Consider the following 26,645-nt stretch of genomic DNA (forward strand, 5'->3'; position numbering starts at 1 on the left):
AGCATCCCGTGTCCCCAGGTTTTACAGCGGGGGTTCTCGTCCCCGCGGACACTTTGCCATCGCCCGCCCCACTGTTTCTCTCGGTGCCAAGGACAGCTGTCTCCGTTTACCGGGTCCGAACTGTGTTCTTTCCCTCAAGAGCCTCATCACAGCTGCGCCGCAGTCACCGTGTCTTAGCACAGAATATTCTACAGAGCAGCCAAGTGGACACAGAACAGACAAAAATTACATGTAAAGAGAACACAAAAGTTAAAGAGCAGCCCCTATGTGTGATTTAGACCTTTCGATTCTAACCGAACCCCATCCAACATTCCAGATCCCGTCCGAAGGTCAGCTCTTCTGGGAGCCCGTGCCCCTGGCCAGGCGGCCATCTGGGACCCAGGAGCCACTTCTCTTCCTCCAGCTGCCTGCATGCTGGCTCCCTTGGCCAGGTGGTCTAGAAACACAGCTCGATGTGGGTTTTAAGATAACCCAAATGGTGGGGCGCCTGGGTGGCTCAGTGGGTTAAAGCCTCTGCCTTCGGCTCAGGTCATGATCTCAGGGTCCTGGGATTGAGCCCCGCATCGGGCTCTCTGCTCAGCGGGGAGCCTGCTTCCCTCTCTCTCTGCCTGCCTCTCTGCCTACTTGTGATCTCTGTCTGTCAAATGAATAAATAAAATCTTAAAAAAAAAAAAAGATTACCCAAATGGTTTTCAGGTTTCTATGATGGTGAGGCTCTTAAAAATTGGGGAGGACATAGGAAAGCACCTAAAGTACAAAGAATTTTCTCATAAGAGAGAAGATGCAGGAGATTCTTGATTTGGAATATTTAAACCTCATGACACTTTGATCAGTCCGGGCTTGGGGTTTGCCTCAGACGCCTCTAAGAAAAGAAGGGACGTGCTAAACACAGCAGCACATGCACAGCATTCTGCGAGAGCCTGTGAGTAAGGGGGGACCCCTGAGCCCGTTGTACAGGAGAGTGCTTTTACTAACGAGCCTTTGGAGGGGCTTCGCGGAGATTTTAAGCTGGTTTTCTTTCCTTTTCTTCTAAAAAATCTAATGCACACCCAGCAGCTAACGTACAAAGCAGAGTTGCTCTGAACCGTAGGAAGCTCTTTGCTATTCCATGTCTGCAAGGCACCGCCGCTCTGTGACCGCGCACAGAGCGTTGTACAGAAATCCGGAAAGCCTGGCTTCCTGCTCCGCGGGCCGCAGAACGTTCAGGGCTCTGATCTGCTTCTCCTCTTCCGACGACTCCTGCTCCTGGGTTCTTTCTCCTTTGCCTGTAACTCTGCTCAACAAACATACAGAGACGCCGCTGATGCGCCAGACACACTGCCAGGTCCCGGGGAAGCAGCCAAAGCAGACAAAGTGCTCGCTGTCGGGGCCTCGGAGTCCAGCAGGGAAGACGGACACACACAGACGTAGGCTTCGGTGCCACACAGCGAGCGCGGCGGGCGGAGGGGGGGCTGGGAAGTCAGCAAACTGACTCCCCCAAGGGCGGACGTGGCCAGATCTGCTCTGGCGGCTGTGCCGCCCCCTGTTACTTGGTGGTTCCAGCTCTGCAACTTTTCCTCTCTGGGTCCCCCATGCAGAATACGAGGGTGTCAAGGTCTGTTCTGGGGGGAGGCTGCTGCCAGCACACTGGGGGTCCTTCCCTCTGCCCGGCGCCGTGCTGGATGCTGGAGGGACCCTGCCTCAGCCTCGCAGTGTGCCGGGAGACCGGCGCACCCCATTCTGGAGATGGGAACGTACCCCTGGGGCCTCCCTCTGAAATGCAGACGGGGACACGCGGCAGAGGGGCCCTGAGACCTGTGCCGAGAAGGGGTGTCTGTCTGCAGCCTGAAGCGGAAGCCACGGAGGGCAGGAGGGAGTCAGGATCCCTCCCCTGCTCCTTCTCAACCAGCCCCTCTGGTATGTGGCCCGCCTGGGTTCGTCTGGGACCTCGGACATGCTTCTGAAACCACGCGGTTATGTTTCACCCTAAACTCCTCTCTGCATGGAGGTTTCACATCAAACATGCAGCTCCGTACGTGCGTGTCTGTTGCCTTGCGCTCACGCTTACACACTCCTGCATTCATGCCGCGTACGCGTCTGCACGGACACCCACGCAGAGTGTAGAAACACTGACTGTGATTCTCCATGTCCTGTCCTGACATGGCTGAAGTCCTTGGTGGGGAAGCCGGTCTCACGGCCGGTGGACCCTCGGAAGACGCACCCAGAGCACGGGTGTGCGGAGCCGGGGGCAGATCCGTGCTCACGGCGGAGAAAGCTAGTGCCGTTTGCTCAGCCTTGGCTTCCAAGGACACGACCGCGGAAAATCAACGCCGGGCTTCTTAAAAACCCTGGTTCGTGCCAGAGACCACTTGACTCAAGTTAGATCTCTGACTTCCACACGAATGTGGTTCCTGAGGGGACAGAAGTGAGGGGAAGTGAGTGGATTCACGACCAGCACGGACGGTAGTGTTGAACCTTCAAGTCCCTGCCGCCGGGGGCCGGGCATTCACATCACAAAAGGAAAAGATCCGAATTATACAACAGCCTTGCAAAATGGAAAATCAAAATGTTTCTGCATTTCTGGCTTTCGGCACCATTCACGTCAGAATGTGAATTTACGCCTGCTTCACCGGATGGCGGGAGACGGACAGTTACAGACAGAAATGAAGCAGTTACGAAGGACACAAAACCGGAAAAAGAAGAGTCATCAGAAGAAACAACAGCAACGAAACCCACAGCAGCCGTGCTCAGCTTCATGCCTCTCCTCCTCCTCCTCCTCGGGGGACATTCGTGGGACAGACCGCGTGCACGCAGGTGAAACCCACACCGTGCACACAGCGGTGTCACCTTTCCCTGCCTCTCGGGAGCACTGAGTGAGGGTCTCTGCCACCTGCGGGGTGGGTGGGAGGGTGGCTCCGGCCTCGTGTGTCTAGGGACCCTGGATGAGACCCCACTTCCATGCGGCAGCCTAAGGGCCATCACTCAGCAGTTCACAGACGTCAGTGCGTGGCTTTACACGCTCACCAACGATGGCGAGAAGTGTCACGTTAACTTTGTACAGTTGCGCTTAACCTCTTGCTCTAGGAACTGAGGGACGCTCAGGGCTGGTGACAAGGGCTTGAAATTCGGTGAGTGTCTCGGGGCTGTTGACTTGTTAAGCTTTAGGTTTCAGGAATTATGTGCACTGACGACACAGCATCCTGCCCTGTGGGCATCAGCTGGGGCGCAGGTCTCGAGGTTCGGCATAATTCACAGAGTCCACGGTTTGAAGGAAGGAGCTCAGCTTCGTCTGTTTGCCACATCAGGCAAACTACGGGAGAAATGATGCAGTGTACAGCGGCTGTCGCATTGTGCCGAGCACGGCTGCGTCCGGATCCCCACCACGGCTCTGGGAACCGCCATGTCCCTCACCGATGCCCATCCTTGTCATCTGTGTTTCCAGAAGTACTGTGATGAATTTCAGCCAAAGCTCAGATCGCATTTTTTTTTTTAAGATTTTTATTTGAAAGAGTGAGTGAGGCATGCGTGCGTGAGCGGGGAGGAGGGGCAGAGAGAGAGGGAGAAGCAGACGCCCCACTGAGCAAGGAGCCCAAAGTGGGGCTCGATCCCAAGACCCCAGGATCATGACCTGAATCAAAGATAGATGTTCCACTGATGGAGCCCTCCAGGCATCCCTCAGATCGCGTTCTAATCTGAGCGCTCACAGTATACTCATGCCCAATCTCTTCTTGCCTACTTGGCACTTAGGAAACTCTCTTACACGCCGCTTTGTATCCCACACAGGACATGCTCAGTGTCTTACTCGCAGTGAGTGGCCAGTGGCTATCTGCTGGTTAAATGGCGGATACAGAATCTGTTGACGGGATGCGTCCCTTGGGGACCCGCGAAGTTGGGCGGAGAAGTGCCGTGGCTGTGCCACGTTCTTCTGATAACCTCACAGTTGCTGGTTACCTGTTTGAAAGACCAGCTTTGGTTTCTAGAAAGTGCCAGAGATAATCTAGAGCTAAATTCTGTAACAGAGGTACTGCAAGCTTGTCGACTGCGTCGATGGTCAGCAGCCGAGCCTCCCAGCAAAGACAGGGCCGTAGATTTCTTAGGCATCGGCCACAGCAAGACCGTATTCCTGGGGGCATTTGAGAGGCTTCCAGGCGGGATCCTCTCATCAGAACACGTTCACGATTATTCAGTATCTGTGGCAGGCTGGCGTCTTGCCTAGAAATACCTCCAGATTGTCCTCGTAAGTAAGGCAAACACACCGCCCTCGCTGTTGCTCACGGGCTCTCGTTAGAGCTGATCTTTATTTCCTTCCAGTGGACGCTTCTTAGAACTTAACCTTTGTGCCCCCGCGCTGATTTAATCTGGGAGATGAGGCAACAGAACAGGAGCAGAGGTTTTCAAGGGCAGCCCCGGGAGCCTCTGAGGGCTGCGCCTTCTATGCTCGCATCCCACTGAGTTTCCTTTTGAAGAAAGGGCTCCGCGGCTTACAGCACGTTATGAAAGGCCGGGATTCGTGGCTCTTTAGACGCCCTTCTGCCGCGCCGTTCTGTGCTTCTGCGAGTTCTCCTGACACCCTCCGGCCGGGAGCCCTTAGTGCTCTGAACCATTTAATGATTGTTTTACTGCGTTTGTCTCACCACCTCCTCCTCGAGTTCTTGTCTTCGCGAACGCGTACATCTCGGCAAACTAAACCCCCAGCCCCGGGGCGCAGGGATGGTGGGAGCTCAGCACACGGAGCTCCCAGTGAACGGAGCCCTGACGAAACGCTTTTTAAAATCAATGAACAACTTTATAAAAAGGATAAGATTTCTTGGGGGATCTTGTGTGCATGTGAATATTAAAGTCGTTCTCTGCTTTGGGGTGGAAATCGTGGGAAAAGAAGGGAGAAAACCCCACAAAGATGCTGGCACTTGGGTAGGCGTTGTTCTAGAAACCTCCCTAGCACTGGGGAGAAGGACAAGAGCAGTGATACTTGTACAGAAAGAGAGGAAATCTGTGCACGTGTGCGTGAGCATGTGTGGGTGCACGTGAGTGTGCGCATCTGTGTGTGTGCAAGTCCTTGCGTGTGTGCGAGCCTGTGCGCCTGCAGGTAGACATGTGTGAGCCTGTATGCGCACCTGCGTGTACGGACATGTATGTGCGAGCACGCACACCTGGTGTATGGACACGCGCGTGCACCTGCATGTACGCACATGTACTTGTGTATCTGCTCCTGTGTACATGTATGTGTGAGAACCTGCACGTATGAACACGTGTGAGCACCAGCACACATGCATGCGTACTTGTGTGAGAGTGTGCATCCGATGAACACGTGTGAGCACCAGCACACATGCATGTGTACTTGTGTGAGAGTGTGCATCCGCTCGCGTGTACATGCATGTGCGAGAACCTGCACATATGAACACACGTGAGAGCGTGCATGCACCAGCACACATGCATGTGTACGTGTGTGTGTGCATGTGTGCACCTGCTTGTAGGTACAGGTACACATGAGAGTGCACCTGCTTTTGTGTGCATGTGCGTGTGTGCACCTGCTCGTGTGTACGTGTATGTGCACACACCAGCATGTGTGCTCATGTACTTGTATGTACACACATGCTCTTACGTGTGCGTATGAGTGTGTACCGTCCACACCAACCCACGGTGTTTTACTAAAACTCACGCTTTAAAAACTCTGAAAATAAAACCTCTTCCCCCAGTTTTCTCATTTTTGTCATGTCCCTGAGCACTTCAGAGTCACTTAAACGGGATCAATGCGGGAGGACGCCACAACCAAATCCTTCACGGCACGTACACGAATGCTCGGCGGAGGAGGCGTGGGGTGGCGCGGGAACGGCCGCATGAGTGACACTTTTAATTAATCTTCTCCTGCTGTAGCAGCCGTGTTGTTAAAGTGTGGCAGAACAGATGTTCTCTCTTCGATGCCAACCCCCGAACCGCACACTATTTTTATCCGAAGCCTCAGTGCCCCGAGTGGGCTGGGACGGGGGAGCTGGAGTCGCATGCTTCATGGGGAAACACTTCCAGAAGAGAGAAGGAAGTGAGTCAACCAAACGCATGCCTTCCCTCGGCCGGGGCCCCTCTCTAAGTGAGGGGTGCGTCTCAGAAGCGCAGCCTCGAGAGCTCCCAAACGGCCCACAGAAGTGGCGGAAGTGAAGTTCACGGTAACTAAGTAGCAGTGGGACCCAGAGGCTGGGGCTCAGGCTGTCCCGGATCATCACAGAAGAACGGGGGCTTCAAACGCCCCCCAGGAAGCATTCCCGAAGGTCACGGTGTGTCTCATGGTGCTCGTCATCCTCCCGCTGCCCAGGACACAAGCACCAGGGATCACTTCTACCTCCGCTGTAGCTTCTTCAACAAGACAGTAGCAGGCGCTGTAGATGGATGTTGGGTACTATTTTCGGTGGATTCTGAGACGCCAGGGACTGTAAGATGGACCCATGGATTTAAATAAGATCTTAGAGATGGTAGGATGCCTGCTGATCTCAGAAAAAACTCAGAGAAGTCTATCTTGGAAGCCAGGAGATGGTGTTGCGTACACGCTCTACTGAACTCCGGTGGTACCGAGATCACCGGGAGGACCTGGAAAGGCGGAAGCGGAAGCAGGGGATCTCCCGAGTCTCCAGTTCCACAGGTTGTGATGGGGTCTGGGAATCTGCATGTGTAACCGAGCCTGTGCGCTACTCTGGGAGAACCACTGCTTGAAAGTCATAAGTCGGAGTGGGGTTTTAAGTGGTTGAGGGAGGGTTTGGAGGAGCTGCTCTTGAGGACCGTGTCAGTTTTCCAGGGCTGCCATAATGGAATTCCAACATCTGGCAGGCTTGGGACAACAGAATTTGCTGCCTCACGGTCTGGAGGCTGGGAGTCTGAGACAGGCAGGTGTCAGCACGGCCAGGTCCCCTGTGAAACCTGCCTGGGAGGGTCCTTTCACCTCTGGTGGTGGCCAGCCTGTCCCTTGGTCTTGCATCTCGGTCTACCTGCCTCTGTTGTCACATGGCACCTCTGTCCTGCGTGTCTGTCCCTTTCCCTCTTCTTACAAGACACCAGCTATTGGATTAAGGACCCACATCATTCCAGAATGACATCATCTCCATTAATTACACATGTAGCAACCCTATTTCCAGATAAAGTCACATTCTGAAGCACTGGGAGTTAGGACTTCAATATATTATTTGGGGAGTGGGGTGGGGGCGACACAATTCAACCCATGGCAGGGACCTAGAGGTAGGTCTTACCCTGTGGTCACATATGGTACACACGGACCCTGTTTGCGTAAGACGTTCCCTTCTTCCCCTCCCCCAGAGATACTTTCCCATATACATGTCCTTGGCTAAACTGTGAGACACCCCTAAGCCAAAGAGGTACAGCACAGACGCAGGTCACCAGCAGAACAGACTTCCTCTGAGCGCTTGTGCCTGTGGAAGTATCCCGCGCTCACTCCCATTAGAAACCTGCGGGGATTATAGACAAGGGCTCCGAGTCACGTGGAAGTTCAAAGGACTCTTCTGTTCCCAGGCCTACAGATCATGATCATTTTGGCAATAAATGCATTAAACTTTACTTCTTAGGTAAGAGCATAACTTCATCTTCCCTGAGCTCACCTACGTAAAAGTCTCCTCACACATAAAACGTGGACAGCTATGCTGTTTGTAAGGACTAAATGAAGTTGACCTGCTTTGCAGTTCTTGGCCAATGTGAACGTGAAATGGATGGAAGCGGTTATTAATAATTATTAGCAATGTAAACATCCCTTGGTAGCAGCTCAGAACTCAAGGGAGAGAGGTTTGATGTCACGCTTAAGATCTGGGGATGTGGTGGTCTGTCTGCCCAGGCAAAGTGAGATTCATTGTTTGTGTGTTTCTTCATTTCATTTCGATTTGGTCTATCTGGGCTGAGTGCTCTGAGGACAGAGTTCCTCTTGTCCTCTGCATGAAGATGTGGACACCTTCCACACTATCTAGAAAGGTCCAGATCCTGGCCCAGATCTTCAATATCCACTTCAGCTAACCATGAAGGCCACTACCAGCTTCTTTGTATGCTCAGAAAGTAAACAAAAGTCCTTTGCCTAAAGATACATTCCATGATAAAGTTTGGTCATTTTGGCCCGATTTTTGCACAAAATAGAAACAATAGCTATTAGTAACTGACCTCTATGTAAATTCACATCACCAGTCATCAGAAATAAGAGGTGACAGTACTTCCCACTATAGGGAAAAGGTGACAATAGTTGAAGGCCCCCCCTCTTAGGTGTGAGTCAGAGCTAGGGCAACAACAATGACAACAGTAATATCATCATCATCACCATCATCAACACCATCATCATCATCAACACCGTCATCAACACACTGTCATCATCATAATCAATAGCTCTGTCATCATTATCAACAATAACATCATTAGCAATGAGTAACAGGACCATTCTCATCGACAGCACCATCATCAACAACAATGTCCTCATCACCATAGTGACGTCACCATCACCACCATCATCACAGTCACCAATAACACTGTAATCACCATCACCATCACCAATAACATCACCTGTGCTGAAGAACAGTAACATCGTCACCTCTACTGCTACTAGGTCCTGCTAGGAGTACTTTATGAATAATAAATAACTTAAGGTAATGACCACTCTACCAGGCAGGTACTCTAATTATCTCAGTTTTATAGACAAGACACAAGGAAGTCACTGCTGTAGCTTCCTCCTTGGTGAAGGACCACCTGCCATTCTCCCTGCCCATTTTTACCAGTTTCCAAACTCGCTCTTTCTTGGCCACCTACAGCTTTTAGAGTCTTTCCCTAATAATTTGCTACATTCTGCCCCTTGTGGTTCTCTAGCTGGTGACGTCCGTCTCCTTGACGGTGGGCTCCTGGAGCATGGGGGCCCGTTCACACCCATGACGCGGTGACGCAGCCCATCCCAGCCGTGGCTCTTGTCAGCTCCCTTCCCGTGCTGGTCGCCTGATGGGTTTCACGATGTGGTTAAGGTCCCTAGACTCCGGGCTACTCGCCGGCGCCTCTGCCTTGCCCATCCTGGCCCATCCTGGCCTGCGGTCAGTATCTCGCAGACGGGAAGCATCAGAGAGACTCTCAGCTTGGACCGCTCCGTCTCTGTGGCCCCTCTGGCTGGGGGACAGATTCCCTGCCCTGGAGGGGGCGGCAGGCACTGGCAAATGCCCGCTCTGCTCCGACCCTGCCCGGGCCTGGGAAGGCAGGTACGAAGATGCAGGGCTGCAGCGCCCTCTTGTGTCCGAGCCTCACCAGGGCTCAGCATATGCGTCCGCGGGAGGACCACTGGGAGGGCAGCCATCGGCTAAAATGGTCGCTTGTCCCTGTGCACAGGAGATCACAAGAGTGATCCCCACGGGCTCCTGGAGAATTTAGGTGTGGAGGAAATACCGGTCCTAGCCCTGCCCGTGCCCCTAACTATGTGCTTTGGGCAAGATGTCTAAAGTGTGTTAACAGTCTCATGTGTAAGAGTGGGTAGCGGTTCTGCTCGTGAGAAGGGAGCCGGTGAACTCCGGGACCCTTAGAGCAACCTCTAGGGCCTGAATCTATGAGTTTTTGTTAGGCAGCGTGTCATCATGCATCTGTGACTTCCCTGAGGTCAAGAACGATGCTTATTCACACCCAGCACGATTCCCAGCACGATTCCCAGCACAGAGAAGGTTTCCCTGGTTCTCCCACCCCTGCACACGGCTCAGTAACAGCACCGATCGCACGAAATGACATTCCTCCCTCAACACGAGGCCCTCCAGGCAGGACCTCTGTTCAATTCTTTGATTCCTTAACACCTAGAGGTATACAGCAGCTGCTCAATAATTGAACTGGGTGGAGGAGGGAGGTGAACGCCAGAACCTGTCTTAGGGCAACGAGGCGGGGGGGGACGGGGCTTCTCCCGGACATTTTAATGAGTCTGCGGAGAAGGACGCCAGGCAGGACGGGTGTTGCTCTGCCTATGGCTTCACTACCTTCATGTCCCCGTATGGACTGACAGCCACAGAGGATAAAATAGGCGGCTTTTAAAAATGTGTTTCGAGTGCTGTATCTTCAGCCAATGGCTGTGTAACAAGATCTAATACCCTCTCCTGGGGAAAAAATGAATGGAAGTGAAAGCAGATGTAACATTTAGCCGGGTGTCTCTGCTCATTTTTCTTTGAATGTGACTATTTTAAGAAAACTGGATGATCCAAAAAAAAAAAAAAAAAGAAAGAAAGAAGGAAGGAAGGAAAGAAAACCGGATGATCCTACTTTGTCTCCTTGGAGAGAAAAAAGTTGCTGACTTACTCGGCACCACAATTCCTGAAAAGAGCTTTGTAAGAACTTCTGCTTTTTCAAATTCATTTTTCAATTCTCTCTGCCCCTGCTCCGTCTTCTGCTGCCATTTTGTCTATTTTGTGTTGAAGAAGACCACAGTTGTTCTACATTTGATGTACTGAACTTCCCACTGTCCTGAGTGTGTTACATAGGGGGTCGGCGTCACCCACGAGTTACACGATGATTTGTAGTTCTTAGACTGAGTGTGCATTTATTTACGTGCTGGGTATGGGCTCGACTCCTAACTGTTGGTCTCTCCTTGGCTCCTTACTAGCCTGCAAACCCCCTCGTGGTAGTAGGACAAGTGGCTCAAACCACATCCTCTAGATGCTCACACAAACGTGAGCCATCCCATGTTTGAAGCTACGGCTCTGGTGTGCACAACACGGACAGAACTTACGAGAATAAAAATGTGACTTTTGAGCTTTGTTTGTCACCTTTTTCCTTAGCAAATCTTCCAGGTTTGCCTCTTGTTCTTTCACTGGGTACCAGGTGCCAAGCACACAAAACTTTCGACAGCCAGCCGTCACGTTCAGTGGGACCCACGGGGGAAGAAGTGTTCACAGAAGCACCAACATGGCGGCCACATGGCGTGGGGTCTGGTGCCGCTGCTACTACCGACTGGCTGGGTGGTTTGCCTGAGTCACCAACAGCTCTGTGCCTTGGATTCCTCAACAACAGAGCAAGGAAAGTGGGATTCACAATCACTGCACTACGTTTTGTGAGAACATTCTTCCTCCGTGGACCGATGGTTCAAGTCAATGACGGCGGACACCGACGGTGCCAAAGAGCTCCTTGAAGCAGTCAAGAATGATGAATTTACAGCCAACAGGATGCGTGGTAAACGGCCTTACAGTTTTGAAGACAGTTTATGGTATGGTGTAACGAGAAGAATTTATTAATATGAAAACTGCCTTATTCAACCATGCTGGACAGTATGGAGTAAGTACCAGCACCTTTGAAATATTCTGACAGATCAGTTTTAGAAAGTCTCCTGGACTCATGAGTGTCCAGGGTTGGATCCTTGAGACAGAAACACGCCCACTTCTCTTACGGCTCCTCCCGGCTATTTAAGCTTTGTTATTCAGTGATAACCAAGAGGGAGCTCCTAACTGGGGCCAAGAACTGGTAAGAAACTCCCCTTGGCAATCTGGTGTGCTGCTTCCAGCAGACGTCGCGGACCGGTCACCTGTGGTTCAGCTCTGGCCTGCTCATGCTCTGCTCAGCCAAAAGGAACGTGTTTCAAATCGTAGTTTGTTTCCAACATTTGGAAATTCGATTTTTGTATAAAAATATGGGTTTTGAAGTTCTGTTGAAATACTGTAAGATCCAGAAATCAGCTTCTGAATGGCGGCGACTGATTGGCGCTGAGGAGGAGCTGTTCTTCTCAGTCCGGGGGTGTTCTCTCCAGCGCCCTAAAGGGCCCTCACTCCCCATTATAATCTGCAGCGTGGGATTGACTCACGGACTCTCTGTCCCTGCGCCCCTAAGCATCTGCTTAGAACACTGCTAGTGTTCTCCAGCAGTGAGGAAGGGGAGAAGCAGGAGCTCGGGGCTGGACAAGCGTCTCTTCTCCAATACTCCTTTTCTTCTCCCTCAGCATCAATAATTAAGCTTGGAATTGATTCTTTTGAGGTGTTATCTAGGATGGAAACTTCTGTTGAGGGCCAGGTACATATTTCCAATCGAATACTCGTAACTCATCTCTGCTAGGCAAGTCATGTTCCCTGGTTTAAACCCCAAACCTCACCTGCTATGGGAACCTGGGCGGGAGACAGTGACGGCTATTTTGCTGGGGGTCAAAACAGGCCGGCAGGGTGGCTTAAGGTAAGGATTCTTTTGGTCCGGAGCAAAGGCCTTCGTATCTCCATCTAGAAAACAAACTTTTTGCAAACAGCCACGAAGTGGAAAAATAAAATGGACTTTGTCTGAGTATCTTCTTTTAAAAACAGTCCAGACCATGAAATGACACCCTGACACGATCAGAGAGCTGAAGTCACATCCTGTCCAAGGCATGGGAGGCAGCGGCAACAAAACCCAGCTTACCCCGGACGGCCACGGCGTGACCTCCGGGGACTCGCTGGCTGCTAATGAGTCTCGAAGATGTCACATCCCATTAGCTGACAATCACCACGTTTCCACAAAGGACAACTCCATAAAACTGACCCCATACTGAATTTTGACTTCAGAGATGAGCTGGGATTCACGGTGTACTTGGGATCGCTCAGTGTGTGAAGTTCTTCTGTGTTAAGATAAGCACCGTCGCATGTGGCCGGAGATACCCAATGTCTGGAGAAGGTGCCCAGTTTGCGTGGGTGCTGGCATGTTCCTTACAGCTTCTCTGCTGTGTCAGTCTGGGGAAATAACAATCCTGCACGCTTATGATGGCGAGAACAGGAGGTCACAGAGTCCCCAAGAGCCCAAAGGGAGCCTCCTAGGACATCTCCATCACTGGCCACCTAGTTTCCGCCTGAAGAACTCCTGGAAGGACCTTCCGCTGTCATGGTGTGGACATGGAGGGCACACACAGCTAGAACCTTAGAACAGAGCTTACCACCCTTCGTGGCTTTTCCTCGTGTTCTGTGCCGACCCAACTCCCTGAAACCCCCTCACGGGTCCCAGGGCTTCCTCTGAAGAAGCATGTCAAGTCTGCCCAACAAAGTCTCTATCCACTTGGAAAATTCGTTCAGACCCATCTGCTGCGTGTTACAGATAGAATTTAAAATCTGCACATTTTTCCTGCTTAGGGTCCTCTTTCATTGTTTCCGACATTTCTGCCTAAACAAGGAAATCAGTGCTTGCACTTTCATATCCTGCGGGTGTACCTTCATGAGCGATGGCAGGAAGTAATAAAGAATATCTTGGCTTTCCACATCATGACGGGTAGCTTTCGTAACTTTTAAAAAGGACACATGAGTTCTTTTCTGGGAAGTTCTAGAGTATGATTCTGACTTCGAACTCAGTTTGTGTTGGCCTCTAAGTGTAGCACTTCGGTGTGGCTTTTGTTCATTCCTTTAGGAGATGTGCTAAGGGGAAACTGAGGCAGGGTAAGGGAACAGACAGTGCCAAGGGGGTTGGTACAAGTGAAGGAGATGCAGGCAGAGGTGAGCTAGGAGGGAGGGGAGGACGGGCCCTTCCATGGGCTCCAGCCCAGGAGGGCCTGCACCCGCCCCCACGCCTCCTGCACACACGGGGGCGTCCTCGTGGGGGCTGGGCTCAGGGAGCGCACCTGTACCAACTCCACGGCCATCCAGTCTACGATAGCGTGGCTGCGTAGACGCCAACGAGACAGGTCCTGACTTTGGGGAGCTTAGTGCCCAGGAGGGAAGGTGTAAGACACAACAGCCTAGCGGAGGCCACAGAGGCTCTCAGAGGAAGGAGAAAGTGAGGGGTCCGAGAAAGTTCATGGGCTCGGACACGGGGGGTTGTAGGCATCTGACAGGCTGAGGAGAGGCAGGCAGGTAGTTTTACGGGTTTAGGAGCACCCCAGGCATCTATTCCAGCAGTGGCCTTCCAAGAGGAGAGAGCCTCAGGGGCGGCGGCTCTCTGGGACGCAGCTAGAATTTCGGGACATGGGAGCTGGTGGGGGCAAGAATGACCAGCATTCTCGAATTTATCATTTCCAAATTCACCGCTCTCCAAAGTGGTCTCACCATGCTCCTGGATTGACCTGGAAAGCCCGCGCTATTCTTCCAAACTAATAACATATTATAATGCCAATAAGACTTCGTTTTGATCTGTTTTGTCTATCGAAGTTCCTGTAACGTTGCACTTGACAACGGGTGGGCAGGGCCAAGTCAGAGGCGCTCAGACCCGACCATAGCCTGCCTCTGGAGCTGGCCGAGGAGGGTGGGGTTCCGTTTACCAGTCACTTGGTGAGCTGTCCCCTTCTCACAGACGGTGCTTTTTCTGCCCTGGGTCTGGGGCAAACGGGATTTAAGGCAGAGAAGATATAAACGCAGAGATAAAATAAAACTAGCTTAAAAGGATTAGGTGGGAAAAGCAGAACAATGTAAAAATAAAGATTAAAATAAAGGAGAGAAATTCAGGAAACAGGGTAGAACGTCCAGTGTGTGCTCTGGGGACCTACCGATGGGGCGGGGGACATCTGCTCCCTCGGAGCTCTCCAGCCCTACTAGGGGTGGGGGCGTGGCTCCCAGCCCACACTCATTTTGGACATGAACACCTGGTCAGGTGTGTGGTCTGCAAACATTCCCTTCTCCCGCAACGTGTACTGCCTCTTTGCTCTGTGGAGGGCGTCCTTGGCTGTGCACCCACTTTCCCCCAAGTTCCCTTTCCTGCCCATTTGTTGAACAAGAGCTCAGCAGGGACAGGACAAAAGTAACAAATCATTTTCCATCAGCAGTCTCCTACAGAAGTCCTTCCACTGTTTCCCAGCTGTTGCTTTGCAGCTGAGAAGTCTGACACTACCCTAAGTATTTAAAAGAAAAGGAGAAAAGGAAAGACAAAAGAAAAGAAAAAACCCTCCATAGTGCTTCTCCCTGTAACCTTATGTAATTTCGAACCTTTGAATTATCAAGCTTCCCTCAAAGGAATTAACGTCAGCTCCTTCCTCACATTCTTGTAAGACGTCCAATACTTCTCTCCTCTCCAATGATTCAGAGCTTGGCGGGATTTTTTTCTAGTGTATCGTGGCTTATTTCCCCCCTTTTATTCATTCCAGTCTCTCCAAGAACCTCCACACGGCAGATGCATTTCTCGGAACTGTTATCCATAGCTCTCAAGATTTCTTTGAGTGTTTGTCTCTGACAAGTTGTGGTCTTCTGGGCGACGCTGCTGCATGTCCAGATTACTGTCTGGTGGGATTCTGTTCATAATGTTGCCCGAGCAAGGACGCTTTTGAGAATGAAGGAAAGGCTCTGAAAATGATTATCAGGCCTCCACAGGTCTCTGTGAGGCATCATCTGTGCTTCCTTGGAAAACCAGGGTGTATAATGATTGATTCCTCTGTTCAGTTTTTCTTTTAAACTAAAACGATTTAGGGGAGGGCAAACATTCTGTTGAGTCAGTTTACCCTTTTAATTTAGCTTTTAATTGTAATTCTGGAGCAGTTAACACGCAGTGTTGCATGAGCTTCATGTGCATGACGTGGTGGTTCCACCGTTCCCTACAGTGTTCACTGCTCATCAAGACGAGTCACTCATCGTTCCCTCCACCTGTTTCCCCCACGCCCCCCTCCCCACCCCCCATGACCATCGGTGTGTTCTCTGTGGGTCAGTTTCTTGCTTTGCCTTTATTTTCATTCTGTCTCTTTTATTTGTCTCTGTTCATTTGTTTTGTTTCTTAAATTCCACATATATGTGAAATCATACATCATTTGTCTTTCTCTGATTCACTTATTTCCTAGTACTCTCTAGATCCATCCGTGTTGTGGCAAATGGCAGGATTTCATTCTTTTTCACTCTTTAGTACTCCACCGTATGTACCCACCGTAAGCTCTTTACCCATACCTCTGTCCACGGACCCTTGGACTGCGTCTATAATTTGGCTATTGTAGATAATGCTGCAGTAAACACAGGAGTGCATGGATCCTTTCCAATTAGTGTTTTTGAATGCTCTGGGTAAGTACCAAGAAGTGGAATTACTGGATCATATGGTAATTCTATTTTTAACTTTTCGAAGAACTTCCATACTGGTTTTCATAGTGGCTGCATCAGTCTGCGTTTCCACCAACAGAGCATGAGTGTTCCTTTTCCTCCTCATCCTCACCAACACTTGTTGTTTCCTGTGTCTTTGATTTGAGCCGTCCTGACAGGTGTGAAGGGATGTCTCATTGTAGTTTTGTTTGTATTTCCCTGAGGATGAGTGATGTTGAACATTCTGTCACATGTCTGTTGGCCACCTGGATGTCTTCTTTTGAAAAATGTCTATTCATGTCTTCTGTCCATTTTTAACTGCTTGTTTTTTAGGTGTTAGAGCAGTTCTTTACATATTTTAGATACTGGCCCTTTATTGCATATGTCATTTGCAAACATCTCCCATTCTGCAGGTTGTCTTTTAGTTTTGTTGATTTCATTTATTTATTTATTTACTTACTTACTTATTGGGTAATCATGTCCTTCATGAATTGTGCTATGAATCCTAGGCTTTAGCTTTCACTCTCGACGTGATCTATCTCTTTTTACTTTCCATAAATTCTTCAGTGTTTTGTCTGCTGGCATCCCCCTTCTTGATGAACCAGTGGTGCCATTTATTTTTTTCATTTTCTGTGTCTTTCACCACTTACTGTAGAAAGGAGAGAGATGTATGTGCTCTGGAAGCCATTCTGAAGAAAAATACACTTTAGGAAATGTGATGTGGTGGTCCAGAGCGAAGTGGCTGGCTGGAGAGAGAGAGCGTGAAGGGAACTTGACGGGTGCAGGCTCTCGACTCGCTGGAGTCGGGGCAGTGAGCATGGAAGGACTATGCAGGTCATGGAGCTGTTACAATTGCACTGAATGGACATTTCAAGGAGCACGTTTTCAGGAAAGACTTTATTTTGTCTGAAGTGCCCTGTCCCCTGGTACTGGCCCAGCTCAGAAACTTGCTGGTGATGAAGGGGTCCGGTGGGAAAGTGAGAAGTTTCTCCCCCAAGGGAAATACTTGTTTGGCTGTTACTGAGGAGGAGCAACAGGGCTCCTTTTGAGGGTTCTGCTTGGAGTCTGACAGCATTTACTGTTGAGTTTAACATCTTCCAAGGAATTCATGTAAATTATACTAATGATTTAACCTGCCCTAAGAATCCCTCTCCTTGTTCTTGGTACCCACAGCCTCAGAGGGCGTAGCTCCAAGTGTCTGCGACACTGAACAGCTGTTCTTCCTCAGAGACAGAGCAGCGATGCTCCAAGGAGCCTGCAGCCTGACTCCCCACATTCACGTGGACAGACTCAAAATTAGAAAGGGCAGCCAAGGTCAGTGCCTTAGAAACCCGGTGTAAGAGATGTCTAGAGGATTAGGTAGCTTGCGGAAGCAAACCATGTGCTTTTCTCTTTCAAAATCTTGTCATAGGGGATTGAAATCACCCTATATGTTTGAAGCTAATAATACAGTTTTGTCCATAAGGATGCAGATGATTTATTATTTTTCCAGCTCTGACACTATTACTTATAATTATTTGAATTAACGTCAGTGGAAGAGAATATTTGATGCCTACATCAGGCCAGAGTGTGAGAGCGTGCACCTGCTTTGGTGTGCACTGAAGGACTGGGTGTGAACCAGCATTAGCTCTGGGCCACACTGGAGGGATCTGGAGCTGTCTTCTCCTCATGCATGGCCGATAGCTATCATTCAGCGAGAAGCACTGGGCAACAAACTTTCGCCAGGATAATTTCTGTATCAGTGTCAAGATCAGTAGACATTTCCATTCCTTCCAGGAAGAGATACGTGGCACGTGGGCACCCCCTCCTTCCCTCACTGCTGCATGTGGCACACATGACCAATCAACTGCTCACGACATTCCTCCTCGCTGAGCTGGACTTGGCCGAAGCTTGCTTCTTACCTACAGCACTGTAGCCAGTGACTTGCAGTGATGTGGAGTTGGGTCAACACCTATTTCTCGTCCCTGCCACACATGGCTTTGCTCTGACTACAACTCAGGGAGAACGTAACATAGCACATCAGTGAGCAATTCTCCTGTTATATTCCCTGAGGTCCAGATGTGGCCAGGGTGGCTGTGAGCACTGGGCAGCTGAGGGAGTAAAGGCAGAGAGAGGAAATGGCACACACAGAGAAATTAGCCAGTACTGGAGAAAGTAAGAACCTCTGGTTCCTTCATAAGTTCTGCCGAGAACTGGCTGTGGAGGGCTCCCACGGCTTACGTGCTCCGGAAGCCACCAGGCTCTAACACTCTGTGCCTAACAGAGGGGTGATGCAAGGTTCTGTGGCTCTGTCAACCACAGTCACTTCTGGAACGTTCTACCCTGCTAGTGTAAGGGCAGACCCAGAGCTTCAGGCTCCACCTGATGAGGTATCAGACAGCCACTCACATTTGGAAACACCCAGTGAAGGATTTGCTTTGTTAATTTGACAGAGGTGAAGCCTCCGTAGCATTAGCCCCACCTTCCAGATGCCGAGGCAGGGGCTGGTGGTCAGGTAAGACACTCTCACCTGTGATGGTGATGGTGACAACGGCAACAGTGATTGCAACATTAGCTGTCACTTACTAACTACACATTTGCTGTTGAAGACGCCATGGTAAGCACTGTGTGTGTGTGATCTCCCTCTGTTCTGACAACAACCTGTGAGACAGGTGCTGTCGCCACCCTAGCTTCCAGGATGAGGAAACAAGGGGTCCGCTGGGCGAGCCAACGTGCCCAAGTACAAAACTAGAAGTGGAGGGACCCAGCTTCTAGCCAGCTCCGTCTGATTTCATCCTTCCTTGCTGTCCACTTCTGTGACTTCTCTCTCTCCATGGTAGCAACAGCCCCAAGCACTTAACAGTAAGAAGAAAATCAGATAGAGCCCTTCACTGTATTTTAAGCTTATGTCATTGTATTTTATTTCAATTTGACTTCCAGATGCAGAAGTTTCTCTTGATAAATTAAGTTGCTGAGTCTATGGCCTAGTATCTTAACCACTGGCAAGTTGCTGCTAAATCACAACTTAACACTGAAGAGAGGTGAGGGCCAGAACCGCCGCAGGATTCCTAACACAGGTTGCTCCACGCTCCACTCAGAACAGGAAGAAAAGCAAGAATACCATGTTGGGTTCCAAGAAAAAGAAGTTGATTTATTAATTTTGAAACAGGAAACTGGAATGAAATAGCGTACAATGCTTCATGCACAGGTCGTGTTCTCCTGGTGGCGTTCAGGCATTTCTTAGAAATAGGGCTGACTGCGTCCGTAGGGCAAACTCGAAGGAAAATGAATCATGCTCTCGGGATTCAGTTTGAAGAGAAAAATCCGATTCTCTAAACACAGGCCACGATTGTAAAACTCAGATTTTGTAAATGGTGCTCTTTGAGTCAGCGGCTCCGTGGCTCTCACGGTTGACTTCAGCTGGGGAGGAGGAAACTCCAACTACTTTTCAAAGCTCTGTGTGGCGTGAGTGTTCATTTCCCTTTCTAACATGGGAGAAGACTTTCTGGAGAAAATGCACACTCCTGCTAACACGCCAGCGTTGTCTTCTGGAAGCCTGGTTTAGACCCCACTTCTTTCCTCAGCGGCCCTTCGTCTTCCTTCCAGAAAGCGGTGCCGCCCTTTCTCCGTCACCAGGTCTTATGGGGCTGCCCTTAAATTTGTGTCCCTGAGAAAAACAGTGACAGAGCTTCTCTCCTCTCTTTCTTACAGAAGAAGGTGATTTGGGTCACACAAGGGAGGTGTGGGTTAGCTGTGTCCCCCCAAAAGATCTGTGCAGTCCTAATCTCAGTACTTGTGAGTGTGCCCTTGTCTGGAAATAGGACCTTTGTCCATGTAACCGAGTTAAGATGATGTTGACGGGATGGGTGGGTCCTCACCCCCGGTCGGTGTCCCTACAAGGAGACAGAAGCGGGCTGAGAGACACAGGAGGAAGTGCCTCTGGAGGCAGCGATCGGGGCGGGTGCATCTACAATCAGGATCACCACCGATTTCTGGCAGCACGAGAAGCTGGAGAGGGGCACGGAGCCTCCAGGAAGGCCAAGCCTGCGGACAAGTTGCTTTCTCACTCTGGCCCCCAGAACTGCGAGAACACATTTCTGTTGCTCTAAGCCCACTGAGCTTGTGGTAATGGGCTATGGCAGCCCCAGAAAACGTATACAGATGGTGACTACTTTTTTCCTTTAAGAGAACACAGGAGGTGCCCAAGGCTTGAAGGTGATGTCCCAGCTCTGTGGGCATGCAGCCAGGCTTCTGAGCTAGTGCCCCGGGGCCGCTGAGGAATCAGCGCCAGATCCCGTCGCGCGCAGTGGTCTGACGGTGAACCCACAGCCGTGCCCACGCCGCCTGGGCCAGCTCCTCCAAGGGGCCGATCAGAACCTACCCTTGCCTGGGGAAAGCTCTGGGGAAGGGACAAGCCCTCACTGAGCCTCCAAAGACAAAGCACAGAAGGGGGGGCAGTACGTTCAGTGTAGGGAGCTCTAACATCTCTTTGTAAGAGGAGAAATCACAAGGAATCAGAAATGGAGACATAAACACCAAAAATGAGGAGTGTGCTTTTCAAATCGTAGAGCTGAACACGGGTGAGGCTCTTCTATCACCGCCATCGTACTGGGTCAGTGAGAAAACCAGCAAACTGGAACTTAAGGATATTTCCCGGAAAATCGCTATAAAGTGTTACATCATAACGCCAGATTCTGGATGTTCCGCCGGACCCCCGAGATCTGGAGAACAATCTAAACATCTGTACATTAAACACGTGGCACATTTCCACCGGGTCCTACCGCTTCCCGCTTACAGGTGTTCCTCACGCAAGCTCTCGGGGACCGTCTGAAACCCACGTCTTGTCGACAGAGACGCTGGCACGGGTGGGGGGGGCCTTGCTCGGTCGGGAGTGGAGGTAAGTGTCTTTGCTCACCTGTGCTATTTTAACCTATCGTGTGCCAAAGTATAAAAATAACATATGCCTTTAAAAATGTTTACATAATTAAAATTAAGAATTTAAGAATCACAGAGGTGCCCGGGGAGCTCCGTCAGTGAAGCGTCTGCCTTCAGCTCAGGTCATGATCTTGCAGAAGACGGAGCCCCGCGTCGGGCTCCCTGCTCCGCGGGGCGCCTGCTTCCCCCTCCCCCATCCACTTGCGTGGACGCGCTCTCTCCATCTGTCAAGTCTTAAAAAACTCACACAGAAGTACAGAAACGACAGACCTCGAGGAAGCACAGACCGAATGCTAAGGAAGTGGAGAAACCAGCACCAGACGAGGGGACCTAGGGGACGTGTGACAATGAGGGTGCGGACGGCCCGCGGCTGTGACTGGGCACCTGTTCTGGCTGTTGGTGTCCGCCCTGTCCTGGTTCTAAATCCTCGGGCCACAGCCCTGTCCGTGGTCCAGACGGAGCGGGTCACGCTCCCTGAGCGACGGCTGAGCCCCTGAACGTGAGGCGTCCCCAGAGCTCCCTGCCCCCACTTCCCACAGACCCCCCTAATGTCCTCACGGTTTCCCTCAGCCCAGGTGGGGGGGCTTCTTTGTTGCTGGGGCCACTCTGGCTGCATCTTCGAGGCCACGTTGGTCGGCCCAGCGCTGCGGGGGGCGAGGGAAGCCCGCAGGGCCAGGGGTGGGGACATTAGTTGGCTCAGAGGCTTATGGGGTCTCCAGAGTAGCATCGGGGTGTGGGAGAAACACTCGGGGGAAGAAGTTAACAAACGCTGCCGCGGGCTGGACGGGCGGGTCCGCGCTCATCGCTGCGGGGAAACGCGGGGGGAGGGGAACTGCTGAGACTTCGTGTTGGTTGTTGCATTGGACAAACCTCCGCTGGACCGGCGGGGGCTCCCCGGCCGTGGGGACCCTCCATGCGCTCTCAGGGCTCCCCGGGCTCCTCTGGTGCTCCACCCCGCCTTCCCTCCAGTCTGAATCTCACTCGCACCTTCATCTGAAGAGTCACTTCACGGGAGCCTTTCCTTGCTTTGTCGTCCCCAACGCGACCCCAAGCAATTGGACTCCGACAGCACAATCATGTGAAACTTTACCCCGCGGCGGTCACTGGCAACATGGGTGGGGGACACCAGGGGCAGGACCCAGATTAGTTTCATGGTGGCCAAGTCTCCCCTCACTGCACCCGGGGCCTTTCTAGGCTGCACCACACAAGTCTTTCTAGAAAACCCGCTTTTAAAAATGAGGTTTTGATTAGGTTTCAGAGGCCAAAGTTAATTTGGACCTTTGAGTGACTCGAGCCAGAAACAGGTTAATACGAAAAGAATATTTACAGAGAAATGCTTTAGACCAGAGGGCTCGTTCACGCGGATGCTGAGATACGGCGACGCGCTAAATACTTAAATGGAGTCTAGATGCCGGATCCTCGTCTGGGACGTTCTGCGTCGCGTTCCCTTCCATCCGGCCCTTCTGGGTTTTGTCAGGACGCCGCGGGCTTCACAGTTCACTTCCTCCTCCTGGAGCCCCGGTCCTGGCCGTCTGCCGCCGCGGCTTCGGTCAGGCTCTGCCTCAGCTCCGCGCATGCAACTCCCCGTGGACAGTCGAAGCATCGGACTCTCGGGTTCTTTCCTGCTTTGGCTCCCGAGGTCTCAGCCCCTGGCTGGCTGGTCCCCAGCACGCACGGGAGAGCGGGGTTCGGTAATAACCTTGGAGGGGTCAAGGGGGGGCTGAAGTTGTACTTCAGAGGCCCCCAGCCCCAACCCTGTTATCTGGGGAGAGTGTCTGGGGTGAGCCTGGGGTGGCCCAGGGCGGCGGCGTTCTGTCGTGAGGCCTCTTCAGACTTCGGGAGTCATGAAAAGAGGGTGAGGTCGTGCCCTGGCCAGCAGCTGGCAGAGGCTAACAGAGACCGAGTCCAGCAAAAATTCCTGTTCTCCACCATGGCTCGCGAGACAGAGCTGCTCCTGGCTGCGTCCGTCCCCCTGCCGCAGCGTCTCGCCTCGGAGGTGACCTCGGGGGCTCTTCTTGGAGACATGATTTGTAATGACCGTGTGTACTGGCGCTTACCTTTGCGTGGGTTCCTACCTTGTTCTTCTAGGATACGAGAACAAGATGCAAAATGCTGGTTTGCCCACTGTGGGACGTGGCTACTGTTCTGTGTGTGCGGACTGTGTGATCGGGAACGCTCTGGGATAAATTATCCATGAATTACATCACCGGAGAATAGTTTGTTTTTTCCTGTCGGAGACTGTTTCTATCACGCCCATCCTTAAATATGCACGAGAAATTGATGTGTGAAATTCCTTTATTTCCTTTAGACGCGGCCTACGTCCATCAAGGTGGGAGGCACTCACTCGCCCACTCCCAGGACCGTTTGCAGACCATGCTGAACTCTGGGATTAACGGCGTGCAAACCCTCGGATGGGCTGTAAACCGTGAGGGAAGGTGTAAGACCCACGGAGAGGTGGTGCGGTGACCTGCCGGCGGTCCCCCATACCAGCCACTGGGCAGGACCTGTCCTGTTCTGGGACTCACTCCCACCATCGACCCACACTCACCTGCTGGCGGTCCCCCATACCCATGACCCGTGACATACCCTGCCCCCATTCTGGGACTTGCGGCCCCCCGCCCCCGCACATCTGGGCACCGGCCGGCCGCCCCGCTCACCTTCGCACTTGAGCAGGAAGAAGTCGGCGCTGTGGCTGAAGGACGCGCTGAAGTATGTGCAGTTCTCCACCAGGTCGCAGGACAGGCACTGCCTGTTGAAGGTGCCCACCGTGCTGGCGCTGGAGGGGCAGAGACAGTGGGCCGTGAGCCCCGCGGACAAGGTGCAGATCCCCGGTGGCCCCGGAGCCCCCCACGCGCTCGAGTCCCTGGTGCCGTGCCTGAGCGCTGGGCCCCTGGCGTTCATCTCCTGAGATCGCCCCAACGCTCGGATCTGTGTCCCCCTTCCTGGGGACGGCCCCCAACTCCGAGGAGCTCACAGCATTTCCGCTCCCGGGGGACGCACTCTCTCCCTGGGGGAGCGCTCGGTCACCTGCGCCTTTATCAGGCCCATGTGCCCCCAGCGTGAGGGGGTGCAGTGCTCATGCACTATCTAGTACCTTGTACCCTGCCCTCCAGAGAAGAGGAACTGGCTTTCCGCACCTCAGGACCGTATCCGAGCGCCCGGTGCTGGCGTAGGGCGCATTAGGACCCAGAGACATGGGCTGGACTGAACTTGGGCTGCACCCCAGTGGGTTTTCCTGCAGGGTGGCACCGAAAGCTGGTGCTCCTCACTCGGTGGGGCCGGGGCAGCAGGACCCCGTGACCACGCTCGTCTAGCACAATGTCACATCAGGAAGGCCTGAAATGTGTTTCCAACCTAAAGATACAGGCGGAGCCTGGCACACGCCTGAGGGGAAGTTCCTGCGAGCATTCTGCAGGGGAGGGGTCCACTCTGACCCCGGGCCCCACCGGAAACCTGTCTACAGCAGGACGATCCCTCATGCTGGACAGAAGATGACCTTCCGGCCTCTGTGTAAGGTAGAGGGAAAGGCACGCGGTGCACCTTGATCACCTTCCGACCCCGGGGGGACGAACTGAGCTACGTTATCTGGACAGACATGCCCGGCTGCACAGAGAAGCCTGGGACCCCACGGCTTTGCCAGAGTTTTCTTCCTTCCAAAAGGACTCGGCCGAGCCTGCCTTTCACCGCCAGCATATGCCCTGGTGGGCAGGAGGGGACACACTGGTCCCCGATGGGCTTCTCCAGGGTCCCCACCACGGGGAGAGGAGCCAGGCGTCGGCTCCATCCAGACCGAGTCACCCTCGCGGGCCCTCAGGTGCGCACAGAGCAGCTGGTGTGTGAGGGCCACCACCAGCGGTCACGTCCTAGTCGGCGAAACACCGAGGACGTACAAGGTGCCCCATTTCCGCCTCTGGCGATCCCGTCTCAGAGTCCACCACCTGCTCCAGCCAGAGCAGTCACTGGGTCACACTGAAGAGGGACCCGCCCTAGGAAGGCCTCCTTTCCAGGATTCCGACGTCACCCCCCACCCTCCCCTTCTCTGAGGTTACGGAGCTGCCGGTCACAACGGGTGGGGCGCCGAGACGGCAGAGCCGGCCTCCAGCACACACCCCACCAGACCTGCCTCCGATCAAGCCCAGGGAGACCGAACCCTCCAAATCAGACTCAAACGATGGTGAGAAGGAGAGACACTTGGTTTTCAACACGAGGAAGTGAGTCGGGGGAACTTGTTCAGCAAAAGCAGAAAAAGAAAACAAAAGCTCCCGCCACGGCGGACGCTGGTACCCGTAGTTCCTGCTTGTGCTCTCGGGATGCTGCAGGGACGCCCTGGGGTAGGTTTGCCCCGCACCTCCCCTCCCCTCTCCCCTGCAGCGCAGGGCACACCAGCCAAACCAAGAACCCCCCAGGGCAGTGCCCACGTACCTGTAGAGCTGCCTCCTCCGGGGCAGGTCCTCCGTGCTCAGGAAGTAGCTGCAAAGACCAGCAGGTGAAGAGGGTGCCCTGGGGGTGGGCCAGCCTTCCAGCCGCCAGGCGCCGGCGGCACGCGCTTCCCTGGGAGTTCTGGGGGTGCGTGGGGACAGGACCTACTGTCCCGCTCAGGCCCAGCCCTGTGGCATGCAGGTGGGGAGAGCCGGGGGGGGTGGGCAGGGCTATGCTGGGGTCAGCGGGTCCCTGCACTCAGATGCAGAAATTTCTCTGCAAGACTGTGAGGCTCCTGGAGGGCCAGGCCCCAGCCAGGTAACCTCGTAAAGCCTGGGGCAGGGACGTGGAGGTGTGGTCCTCACCTGCCCTGGGAGCTCGGGCGGGAGCCTGGACGTGGTCCCAGGATCAGGGGGCAGCCGCCAGCCGCACCCCGGCCCGGCCTCCGCCATCGGAACAGAGCCCCAGCCCCCTGTCACCATAGGAATAACTGAATCGCTGGGCTCAGTGACCTGACCTCACTTTGTCTCGGCTGACTTGTTTTTGGATGGGGCAGGAGGCTGTAAACGGAGCCTGTGGAGCCGCGGTGCAGGACGAGAGGGTGCTCACGGGGCACTCTGTGCACTGCCTAGAACTCGCAAACGGCGGGTCTGGCCCCTCGGCTTCCTCAGCTCAGGGTCTTGCAATGTTGGACGTGGGGCCCTTGAGACAATGGACCTAGGGAGTCCTGTGCCACTGAATGGAAGGGCCCGGGGCTGGAGGCCGGCCGTACTCACATCTTATTCCGCTTCTCGTCGTAGGACAGGATCTTGGTCACGTCCCAGTCTCCGGAGGTGATGGACTGTATGTTGTCATTGCTACTGTTGGGCTGGAGTACCGGACAGGATGTGGGGGAGCTGGCCAGCCCGACCCACGCTTCATTCCTAACCCCGCACGGCGAGCAGGTGCCGTCGGCCCCTCTGCCCTGATCGAGCCTGTCCATGAAGCCTCAGCTGACCACCCCCGGGCCCCAGCCCTCTCCCGTCCTCTGCACGCAGCAACACAGGCGCCGGCAGTCTGCGTCCGGGGAAAGTGTCGCCTGCGACCCCGACGGCCATGCCTCCCCCCGCGACACCCGTGTCCCACGAGAGCCAGGAATGCTGCCCAGCCTGCTGAAGCTGTTCTGCGCAGCGTGGGACTCTCGTGACCTGCGTCATGGCTACCGACCGCAGGGGGAGGGGGAGGGCGTGGGGGGCAGACGAAAGGGAGTCGGGACGGTGGGAGTCAGGGGAGGAAGGGGGGGAGAAATGGAGGGGGAGGGCAGGGAGGGGGCAGGGGGAGGTGGGAGGGTCCGCTTCCACGTCGTCGCCGTTCTCTGCCCTTGTTTATGAGGATGATTTGAAACTGTTGCGCTGAGCGTTGCACTCTCGCTCCCTCCCC

The 26,645-nt window shown here is 53.1% G+C and overlaps 1 protein-coding gene across 4 annotated transcripts in view; it reads right to left on the reverse strand.

Annotated features, from left to right (window-relative positions):
• DPP6 (dipeptidyl peptidase like 6) overlaps positions 1-26,645 on the reverse strand; it is an 850,942-nt gene that overhangs the window by 37,228 nt on the left and 787,069 nt on the right. For all 4 annotated transcript variants that reach the window (XM_004766000.3, XM_045086322.1, XM_045086321.1 and 1 more), the window contains exons 14-16: positions 26,003-26,094; positions 25,230-25,277; positions 23,465-23,583 (exon numbers count right to left, since the gene is read on the reverse strand). In XM_004766000.3, coding sequence (XP_004766057.1) covers positions 23,465-23,583; positions 25,230-25,277; positions 26,003-26,094 — 259 coding nt within the window. The remainder of the gene's footprint in view (positions 1-23,464; positions 23,584-25,229; positions 25,278-26,002; positions 26,095-26,645) is intronic.

Source organism: Mustela putorius, unplaced genomic scaffold (assembly GCF_011764305.1).
Source record: "Mustela putorius furo isolate JIRA1106 unplaced genomic scaffold, ASM1176430v1.1 tig00000929_pilon_pilon_pilon, whole genome shotgun sequence".
Lineage (NCBI taxonomy): Eukaryota > Metazoa > Chordata > Mammalia > Carnivora > Mustelidae > Mustela > Mustela putorius.